Below are 12,071 nucleotides of genomic sequence, written 5' to 3' on the forward strand. Positions count from 1 at the left end.
CCCTGCTTTGTATGCTAGCTAATAAAGTGCTAACTTGTTTAGCTCATCTAGTTCTATATGTAAATGCTTCATATTTGGTAGCAAACACCAGGTGGTGATCATTGTGAATCACAATCAATATACATAATTGTGAATTGCAATCATTTGTGTCAGCATTTCAGTGGAGAAAGTTGTGGGGAAAAAATTAAAAATCATTGAGGAGAAACAATACAGTGTCAGCATCATCTCACAGAGCAAATATTGAGGAGTGCTTTATGAACTCAGCACCTCTTCAAACCACATGACTAGCACTCAGGTCTCCTGCATTGACATGTGGAAGCAAGACTCACTGAACACAGATGGTAATCAAGGATGCAGCAGCATCACAAGAGGGATGAGATGAGCAGATGCAAGTTGAGGCCGCATGATCCTCAGTTGAGGCAGAGCCTCAGTTATTAAAAATACACATTACATTGGCTGTAACAAAATGTCCTACTACATACATACTGCTGTGCCATGCCAGGCCCTATCTCAAAACAGTTTTTTATCTGCTGTAAATGTTTATAAGCCCTGATTCTTTTCTTTTCAGTCTCTTCCACAGAGGGCTGAACCTCTGCCACACTCTGTTCTCTCCTGCTGCTACAGAAAAGCTGCTTCTTCCTGACCTGAATCTGCAAAACAGACTGTGTGGTGTTGCTGCAATGGTGTTATCCTCTGTTCTGTCTTCCTACATATTTCTATTTTTATTTTCCTGTATGGACAAGGAACAGGTCTCTATAGTAAACTAGAACAAGTATAGCTGCACCTAAATTAGGTTTATGGTCATGTCTGCTGCCTGAATACTTAAAGTGTTTGTTGTCATTTGTCCTAAGTAAGAGGAAATTTGTATTTTTAGTATCTTATGATCTAAAAACTATTCTTTGCAAATCTATACCTAACATTTAGCTACACAAACATTTAGAAATGCTTAAAGGATAAATATAATCCACATGTACAATAATATATGCATATTGGTTCCTTCCTCAGCATTTCCCTATTTCCACATTTCTTTTTCAAAGAGCACAGATGTCATACATCTTTCTCATTGCTGTACCTTCATTTGAAAAGCATGCAATGTCCTTTTCAGATGATGCTACCCCAGCTATTTAGTGAAAGAATTGCAATAGCTACACCTAGAAAGAGAATTCTCAAATACTGATCTAATTTTATTTTAAAGTACAGTTTATTTTATATTTGAACTAATGTTTCTGAAAGCATATTCTTCAGTATAAATATGAACATCAAAATATAAGGTACTGTGGAACTGCTAGTGAATTTTAAGAAAAAAAAAGTAAAGCCTGTCTGAATATATAGGCTTATAGCACAACTAGCTTTAAATTCAAGTATTTTACTTCATTCCATACAAGGAATCAGTGGAATAGACTTCTTACACCAATAAAAGCACATCATCATAATACCACAAGTAACAACAAAATACTTTTACAAAATTTCCACCTGCTTTTCTTCACAGTAAGATGGGGATAATTTCATTTTCCTTTACCCGCTGACTATGTAGTAACCTAGTTTAAGTTAGTTCTCTAGATTTTTTCTCTAAAAGATTAACAAATTTCTGCATTGAAGACCTTAATATTTCAGGTGGCTACTTAAGGATTTAATACACTGCATACCAAGCTTTTTCATTGATTAGAAAAGGTGTGTACATATTTGGCTAAGTTATAAATGAAACATAATTTCTAGAAAGCTAAAAATAAATGAATGTAAATTTAGTTATTTTGTTAAAATCGTTTCTTGAAACTATAATAATTTTGAGCAAGGAATGAACAATATTACACTTTTCCTTCAATATTATTAGCTCTTCATTGGACCAAAAGTCTTGGCAGCATTTCTTGGTCCGTTTAGATACCCCCACCCCAGCCTTGAAATAGAAAGTTTTTTCACTATTTTCTACTGAAGAAAACATAAAACATAACTTTTATAAAGTAACAGATATCCTCTAATACCTTTGTTGTTATCCATTCCTCCAACAGCATAAAGTGTCCCAACTGTAGATTTTCTAGGTTTAGTTCTTGGACTTTGCATGAGAGTTCTTCTCTCTGGTAAAAGATGGTATTTCATGGCTTCCAGAATAAGCTTCTGGCATTCTAGGTCATCCTTAAAAAGCACATGGTTTTCTAGGTCAGCCAATATCTGTAAATGACATGATCATGAATCAAAAATGCTAGAAATTCCTTGAAAAGCAATACCATGCAATGAGAGAAGATTACAAAATGGTATCATATCACTTAACTGTAGAATACAGAGGTTTTAATTGCTATTTTTCTTGGAAGATTAGGAAAGTAAATATTTAGTGGATCTTTAAAAAACTGAAGGAAAATTTTATATCACTGTTTCACCATCACTTAAGACTGCAATCTTACTACTCTTTTACTGAAGACACAAGAAAATTAAGTATTCTTTTGTAGGCTACAGCCTGATTTACTTCAGTGTTTTCCAATGTAACTCTGAAAGGATCCAGAAGGCATCTCTTTGCAAGCATCTTGATTGTGCGGTCATGTAATGTATCAACATTCTACAGTATTTTATGTAATACTTCCAGGTACACCCCTGATTTCTAAACTCAAACTAAACCAAATAACCACCACCAGCAAAAGAAACCCAGAAGCCCTAATAACAAAAACAAAAGCCCCAAATAAATGATGATGGTGATGACAATCATGATTATATTAATATTAATAATAATCATAATAACACCAAAAAACCCACAACAACAACAAAAAAACAAACTAGACAACAAAAAAAACAAACAAAAAAAACAAACCAATCAAACAAAAAACCTGAAAGAACTTTATTGTGCAAGTTTTGGATCTATGCTTTCTGCATTACTGGCAAATTTAAGGATTAGTAAACTAGATAATGTAACTATTACAATTGACATAAAACCTTATAACAAATAATTATCAAAATGGATGCTCAGTGCATACAGCAGAAAGAATATTCTGTCATGTTTCCAAGGAAGAAGGCTTTAAGCTTTAAATTTTGAGTATTTGATTCATTTGTCTGTCTGTACATTTCTACTGGCTTTTGAGATGCTGTACATGATCTCATTGGACTAAGCAACTTGGTCTAACCTCAGAGCTGACCCAAACTTTCAGCAGGATGTTGGACTATAGACCTGTGGTCTACTCCCACCTAAATGATTCTGTGACCTCACTGATATCAGATCACAAGAGTTCAATGCTTATGCAGATTTTGTGCCATATCTGCCAGACCAATATGGATATCTTGGATACCCTAAGGAATCAGAACTCTATCAGACTCTTAGTGTTTATGTTTAGGCAATTGAGTATTACCTCTAGATGCTGATCCCTATACTCTGCTTACTATCAAATTAGAGTGGGTTTTAATTGGATATGGCAGCATATATGTACAGTCTGGTAGATTTCTATATCTCATAGGAAATCTATCTGGGAGACCAAATCATTTTCAGAGAAGCAGGTGTAGGCCAAGAAGCAGGAAATTTAGTTTCCAGAGTCTATGGGGTGGTATCTTCCTGAGAGACACATATATACAAATGTATGCAAATTGCTTTGCAGTTACCTAAACACAGGCAGACAGATTCCTTTTAAGGACTGTCAGCTACTTCATCTGAACTTCAGTGGCTGTTGAAGAATGAATGACAGTCCTTTGTCAATCTGTCAGCCTTTTGCAGATAACATATGTTCTCTGATATCTAAAATATTATTAGCTTGTACGTGTAGACTGTAGACTCCTAATTCTGATTTTAAGTGTCAGTCACAGAATGAATCTATTCAGGTCCAAAGAAAGGCATTACACACTGCAATACCTTGACTGGTGATCCAGAACTCTTATTTTACATGGCTGATGACTTAACAGACAATAGACCTGCTTATTAAAAGGAATTAGTAGGAAGGTTCAGGTAGCCTACAGGAAATGTGCCAGCTATGGCCATAAGTCAATGTCTAGGGAGCAAACCATAGGACTAATGTAAAGTATACAGTAATTTCCCTTAATATTCCCCCAATATCCAACTTTCAGATCAGGTACATTCTGAGGTGGATGTCTTTTCCATGCATTTTGTAATTTTCAGGGGCCTTATCTTCCACGAACCAGTTCAACCTTTGTCTGAACTTATGTAAATTTGTTGCATCCACAATGTTTTCACAACAAATTCAGCCTATCACTCACTGCATATGAAGGTTTCAAACCCGGCTCCTGTTGCTTCATTTGCTTTCAATTTGTTTCATAGATTTCTCCTATCAGTGCCCCTTTGATTCTTTCATTGAAAGAGAAAACAAATAACTGAACTCTGCTATATTGAGTTCTTTATAATATTCTAGATTTTAGTAATCTTCTATATTAGTTGACTGTTCTCTAGACTGAGGAATATTAGTTTAGTTAATCATTGCTTATATGAAAGAAGATTCATGTCTTTTTTTACCCTTGTTGGTTTTTCTGAAATTTTCAGTTTTGTTAGATTCTTTTTCTGAACGGAGCAGAACTGCACACATTATTAAAGATATTGTCAAAACATAAATTTTTGTGGTGGCATAATGATGTGCTCTGCTTTATTTTTCTAATAATTTGTAATTTTTGAATTTCTTTTTGACTGTTACAGATCTAGAAGTTGACTTCTCCAGAAATTTGTATTTTGGACATCCAAAATTTCACTCCTGAATGGAAGTGACCAAGCCAAAACCTATGATTTTAAATAAAGGGTTGCTTGGGTTTTTAATTATTATGATTTTCTTCTTTATTTATTATTATTCTTTGTTGTCCAGGCACATTATATTTAATTTATCTGCAGTAAAATTGTAGAAATGAAGTTGTTAAGGATTCTGAGTGAGTTAAATGCTACTCACATCTTGAAAATTAGAATATCACTTTTAATGTCACCTTCACTATGAGGGTGATGAGATACTGGAGCATTTGATTTGGTGGGACAAGCACTTTTCTCATCTTACATGGAAAATGAGGTATAGAAGTCACTCCATATATTTTTTTTCCAAAAGTGTTTTTGTTATTATTTTCTAATCAAACAACAGTACCTAGCATAGCAATTCTTATAAATGTGTATGATTATTGCACTAAGAAACCACTAAAACATCTTAGAAACAGCAAGAGCGGAATAATCATAGAATCATAGAATGATTTGAGTTGGAAGGAATCTTCAAAGGTCACCTAGTCCAACCCCTCTGCAATTAGTAGGGACATCATCAACTAGACCAGATTGTGTAATAAATAACTGGTTGGAAAACCAAGAAAAAATATTGAGATTGGATAATATGAATTAAGCCTAAGAGAAATGTTACAGAAAAGACTCAAAATTAAATCTGCTGCTCTTTTAAATTTGTCACATACTCCCATTGTGGAATCTCCCTAACATGTAAGTATGTTACAAACTAATTAGTTTCTGCTGATCTCTGAGGCCATATTTCTTTGGCCACAGAAATTCAGTAGAAGGGAGCTAATACCATATACATAATTATCTTATGTTGAAGGATTACTCCTCAGAAATACACTTGCCTGTGTCTAGATTTCAGATATTTTTAATAAGGAAAAGCCTATTTTGGAAAAACACATTCAGTAAGCAGACATTAAGACTATGGCCAGATTACGATTTGTACTTACATTTGTAAGAGCATTTGACTAAAGGCTCAAGATGCTGGGTTGTCACAAGTCTTACTAAAACAATATGAGGCACAGGCAGAACTGAAATAGACACGTGAGAAAAACAGCAGTGTTCTTTGATGGCAATATTTTTAAAAGGATCACTATATATGGTTGAGGTTAAGAGCTTGATATAAATGTAAATAAATTTAATGTGGAAAAAAATAGACTTGAAAATATCCTTAAACTTTGATATTGACTTCTTTTCTTTTTTTAACATTAAAATAGCTCTCAAAATCTGCTATTTTCAATCAAAATGGCAGCCCCTTAAAATTTTATCAGGAAGTGCCTTAAAATATATATTACTCAAACACATTTGTCAAAATGTATTATGACCTAACATATGCTACCTTCATGTCTAATGTCATGAATTTAAATATCAATATTCCACTCTCTTCCCTCATAGCTGGTGAATGCTTTTGCACTGACTGCAATGGTATTACCTAAAATGCAACATTTCTAACTGGTTTTACATTTAATATTAATGAAATCGGCTCAGTAAAAGAAGAGTAGTATAATCACCGTGTTTTTTACTGTATTTCTTAATCTAAGTTGAGCACAAAAAAAACTGAGTCTGTGGTTAAAGTCCAATTTATTTTCAAATTTATTTACCTTCCCTAGTTGTAGAGAAAATACAATTCCAAGGAAAGTATATTAGCTATTATTTTTTAATAACATTCCAAACGGTTTATCCTTATAATCTTGACACCCACAATATCAGTGGAAGAGCTCAGAAACTTCAGAGTACCAAGAAATTAAAAGCAAGCATTTTATAAGCTAGATGTGGTAAGGATTAAATATTAAAGTGTGCTAATAAGCAGCAGTATTAAGTAGATCTCATAACGCCATGCTAATTTATATTTCGCAATATCAAGATTTTTTTAATATATCGTTTTGTGATTTTTTTTTTTTGTTCCCAATTGAAGTCCTCAACACACTACTCAGTAGATCAAAAATCAAAGATCTGAAGACAAATCACGTTCAGATTTTAAGCAGGATAATATATTCTCTTGTGAAATGGTTTAACATACATCTGGGACTACTAACCCAGTGTACACTGATGATAATTAATCGAACAGAATACAGGCACAAGAAAGCTGAGAAATCAAATTATCAGTTTCCTCTCCACAAATTTGAGAAAATATATTATTTGTTTTTTCTAATGTTTAATGGAATTAGTGGAATTGATGACAAGGTTTTTTTACAGCAAGATTTTTATATCAGTAAGAATCCATGTCTAACAATTGTATTTGGTGACTTCCTATCAGACAGCTACTTCTTTATTCTGATGTTCCGATATCTACCTAGGCTCTTAAGACAAATATTTATAAGATCTTCTGACTGAGTTGCTAGGTGTTTCACATAAAGAAGTAACAATCAATGAACACTGTTCTGTCCCAAAATTCTCAGATTTCATGCACCAAAAAGAAATAAAGGCTGAAGTCTTTCCAATTATAAATACATCTTAGTAATGAAAACAAAACAAACCCAAAACCAAAAACAATCCCCCAAACTTTAAAAGCAGAAAGAAACACACGTTCATTTCCTAAAAAAAGACTACATAATATGATTTTTTTTTGTACAAACAAACAAAACCCATAAACTAATTAATAAAAATCTATAACTAACTATAGAAACTATATAAAAAGCTACATACTAACTCTAAAAGTAACAGACATATGGAGTAAAACATACTATTCCATATCAAGGCCTTTTCCTAACTATAAAGATATGGAAAAAATAATTGAGAAAAATATTCATTCCTTATTTCCACCCACTTTACCCACATGAGCTGACTTGTGATAAATGCTGTATTTCTGAATGTCCTAATGTCTAAACCCTATGATTCTATGATGCTATTAGTAAGAGAAAAAGATAAGTGGAAATTAAAGCTATAGTTTTTAAATCAAAAGTCCTAGAAAGCTCTTTCATGTTGTCTAAATTTCAATAATTTGCTTTAATGTCTTTCTACTCTATAGTTATCTTTCCTTATTACATCAAAATAATCAATATATTTTTATTAAATCAGGATGCACTTAATCAGGGAATTCAATAAACAAAGATATTTCCTTGGAAACTATATTATGCTCAGCTTGCTCTTCCATGTCTATGACATATAACATTAAAGAGAGAGTTGCATATAACACTGAAGAAATATTTCTGGGTTTTGTATCACTTCGAAACTCACATGGCTGTCACTTTTCAGAATCCTCACTGCGGTGTTACTTCAGCATAGCTACTTCTAGCATTGCTATAACTTCTCAGACTAGGGATATCCTGAGATTTTTTTAGTAACTTTGTGTCATCATGGTTCTCATTTTTTCCTAGTTAAAACACCCACCAATTCCTTTCTCAACTGTACTTCTATATTACTTTCTACTTAATGATCTTAAATGTCTTTTCCACCCTAGTTATTTCTATGCTTCTCTACTTTCAGTACAATTCTGCAAAGAGCAGGTATACTTCAACTCAATGAAGTACACTCACTTTGATATCTGGAATGAAAAGCATTTAAGTACTGACAACAGAAAAGTCAAGTTTAACAAGCACAAAAGGACGAGTTTGGTACTTGCACAGTGACTTGTTTAATCTTTAAAACAAGCATCTTTTTTAGCCTTTTGATTTTACAAATAGGAGCCAGGTGACAGTATTAGCAATTTTATTAATTGATTTGAATGATATTAAGGTAAATTTAACTTTTTCTACACAAAAGATCATCTGAGAGATGGGGTAAGTTCCACTTCCCCCTTTGAAAATGTGGCACCTAGGATGAAATTCAGCCACTATTAGGCAAAAAGATGATGCTAGCTGTCCTCAGAAGGAAGCAATCACCCTCTCTTCTGCAATCCACTCTTGGAAGAGACTACAAGACAATGGAAGTGCCAGAGAACTGATTCATCAAAACTTTTATAGTATCCTCATCCTTTTGAAGAGGCACAAAACATGCCCTTGTTATTTAGGTAAAGCTTCCTCCTACCTTGTGAAAAGGGTGAAATGTGACAACATTTGCTTAGTCAGGGAGAACTCAAATTTCACCACCTTGATATGTTCTTCAGACACAGTAATTACTCAAAAGGGAAGATGAGGAAATACCACAGGATTCTTACTATTAAATTTTTTAAAAAAATGGATATTTTGCCCAGGACAGGAGTCTGCTCTATAAAACCGAACAAGGTGGGAAGGTGTTCCCTGGATGACAAAGCAAGATACTAAGCACATACAAAACTTTTTATCTTCTTTTTTCCATGTGATACCTGTTGCTAAGAAGGGCACAGAATTATTCATATGCTTTATGTGGTCTCTATTTGACCATGTCTATTTATTTTGATTAGATTTTTGAACAGTCCTTCACAACACATAATTAGAATCATAGAATCATAGAATAGTTAGGGTTCAAAAAGACCTTCAGATCATCTAGTTCCAACCCCCTGCCATGGGCAGGGACACCTCACACTAAACCATGTCACCCTAGTCTTCATCCAACCTGGACTTGAACACCACCAGGGATGAAGCATTCACAACTTTCCTGGGCAACCCATTCCAGTACCTCACCACCCTCACAGTATTTCTTCCTTATATCCAATCTAAGCTTCCCCTGTTGAAGTCTGAACCCGTTACCCCCTGTTCTGTCACTACAGTCCTTAATAAAGAGTCCATCCCCAGCATCCGTATAGTTCCACTTCAGATACTGGAAGGCTGCTATGAGGTCTCCATGCAGCCTTCTCTTCTCCAGGCTGAACAGACCCAACTTTCTCAGACTTGTCTTCATACGGGAGGTGCTCCAGTGCCTTGATCATCCTCGTGGCCCTCCTTTTGACTTGTCCCAACAGTTCCATGTCCTTTTTATGTTGAGGACACCAGAACTGCACACAATACTCCAAGTGAGGTATAACGAGAGCAGAGTAGAGGGGCAGGATCACCTCCTTTGACCTGCTGGTCACGCTCCTTTTGATGCAGCCCAGGATACAGTTGGCTTTCTGGGCTGTGAGCTCACACTGAAGCCGGCTGATGTTCATTTTCTCATTGACTAACACCCTCAAGTCCTTCTCCGCAGGACTACCATGAATTTCCTTTTTGCTCAACCTGTAGATGTGACTGGGATTGCCCCGACCCAGGTGTAGGACCTTGCACTTGTCATGGTTAAACTTCATAAGGCTGGCATCAGCCCAGCTCACAAGCATGTCAAGGTCCCTCTGGATGGCATTCCTTCCCTCCAGTGTATCTGCCAGACCACATAGTTTAGTGTTAGCAAACTTGCTGAGCGCACACTCAATCCCACTGTCCATGTTGTCAAGAAAGATGTTGAACAGGATTGGTCCCAACACCGCCCCCTGGTGGACACCACTTGTTACTGGTGTGCAGCTGGACATTGACTATTGACCATAACTCTGCGTGCCACCATCCAGCAAGTTCTTTAAGCACCGAATGGTCCATCTATCAAATCTTTACTTCTATACCCTGAACAGTACAAAATTTTATACCCAATGTTATGTTAATGTTATCATAGACAAAAAAGTAACTTCCAGTTCTCTAAATATTATCCCAGTATTTAGATGCATTCTCCCTGTAAAAGAATCCCAAAGTGCCATCAGAAACTTATATGCCAATGTTACTTGGAACACAGGATTAGCCTTATTTTGCTGGTATTAATAATCATAACTGAAGAACAAAAACCTTAAAATCCTTTAAATTAACTGAATAAATGAAATGTGGATTTTCATGACACTTTTTGTTTAACAAAGCCCTTGAGTATCCTTCTTGATCCAAAATGTACCTGAAGTCACTAGACAGACTTGAGTCAGAAAAACGTTTACATTACCATATCAAACAGAAATTTGAAGAAGAAATGACCTAAAGTTTGCACATTGAAAAGTTTTCAAGAGAGATTTTTTATTAGCTATCATTGTCCTTTTACGAGTCTTCTGCCATGCACAAATTTGTTGTGGCTGGTGGTTGTTGATGATCACAGTAATGCAGTTACCAGGAAAGAATGGCGGCTTTTGAAATGTAAGGTCATGATTACTCTTTGTACAGACTAAAATAAAAAGTATTAAAAAAAGGTTTTGTCTGAATTCCTTGAAAGTATTAAAATACTGGTTTAAAACTTTCTTTAAAACAAGTTCTCAGTCCACTTTCTTACCATGCTTACGTTGCTCTAGCTCTTAGGAAACACTGTTCAACTTTGGACAAAATTTAAATTAGAAGAATTTTTTATCTGCATAAAGCTGGTAGAAGAAGAAGTCATTGTTCTTACATAATTGCATTGGTATATAAAAGGAAGTATTTCAGTTGCCTAATGTGCTGAAAGGAATAAATTGACACTGTATTTTCTATCCATAGGGTAACTGCAAGAGTGCCTGTAAATATTATTGTAACTGTGGGTTTCAATTTATTCATTGATATTCATATTAAAACTGTATTTACCTACAAGGATGCTGGAGAGGGACTCTTCACTAGGGACTGTAGTGATAAGACAAGGGGTAATGCGTATTGTGCTCAGTTCTGGTGTCCAACATAAAAAGGACATGGAACTGTTGGAACAAGTCCAGAGGAGGGCCACAAGGATGATCAGGGGACTGGAGCACCTCCTGTATGAAGACAAGCTGAGAAAGTTGGGGATGTTCCGAAGCCTGGAGAAGAGAAGGCTGCGTGGAGACCTCATAGCAGCCTCCCAATATCTGAAGTGGGACTATACAGATACTGGGGATGGACTATTCATTAGGGACTGGAGTGACAGGACAAGGGGTAATGGGTTAAAACAGGGGAGGTTTAGACTGGATATAAGGAAGGAGTTCTTTACTGTGAGGGTGGTGAGGCACTGCAATGGGTTGCCCAGGAAAGTTATGAATCACAGAATCACAGAGTAGTTAGGGTTGGAAGGGACCTTAAGATCATCTAGTTCCAACCCCCCTGCCATGGGCAGGGACACCTCACACTAAACCATGTCACCCAAGGCTTCATCCAACCTGGTCTTGAACACTGCCAGGGATGGAGCATTCACTACCTCCCTGGGCAACCCATTCCAGTACCTCACCACCCTAACAGTAATGCTCCACCCCCGGCAGTGTTCAAGGCCAGGCTGGACAAAGCCTTGGGTGATATGGTTTAGTGTGAGGTGTCCCTGCCCATTGGCAGGGGGGTTGGAACTAGATGATCTTAAGATCCTTTCAAACCCTAACTATTCTATGATTCTATGATTCTATATTAAGAAATATCGGTTAGGCTATTTATACTCTGCTGCAAATCTGAAGGGAAAAAAAAAAGTTCCCCAGGAAGTGATGCTTTTTGACAAAACAAATAATCTCTGAGCTGCTTCTGTTGGATACAAACCCTCTTGTGAAGATTAGTTGTTTAATTGTGCTTAAACTTCATATCCTTATTTAAAAACTTTTGAACCTATGTGA

General features: G+C 35.7%; 1 protein-coding gene across 2 annotated transcripts in view; it reads right to left on the reverse strand.

Moving 5' to 3' along the window:
- Positions 1-12,071, reverse strand: part of KLHL1 (kelch like family member 1) — a 200,487-nt gene that overhangs the window by 44,745 nt on the left and 143,671 nt on the right. For both annotated transcript variants that reach the window (XM_013128792.2, XM_005148106.2), the window contains one exon: positions 1,980-2,166. In XM_013128792.2, coding sequence (XP_012984246.1) covers positions 1,980-2,166 — 187 coding nt within the window. The remainder of the gene's footprint in view (positions 1-1,979; positions 2,167-12,071) is intronic.

The sequence above is a fragment of the Melopsittacus undulatus genome, chromosome 2, assembly GCF_012275295.1.
Source record: "Melopsittacus undulatus isolate bMelUnd1 chromosome 2, bMelUnd1.mat.Z, whole genome shotgun sequence".
Taxonomy (NCBI): Eukaryota; Metazoa; Chordata; class Aves; order Psittaciformes; family Psittaculidae; genus Melopsittacus; species Melopsittacus undulatus.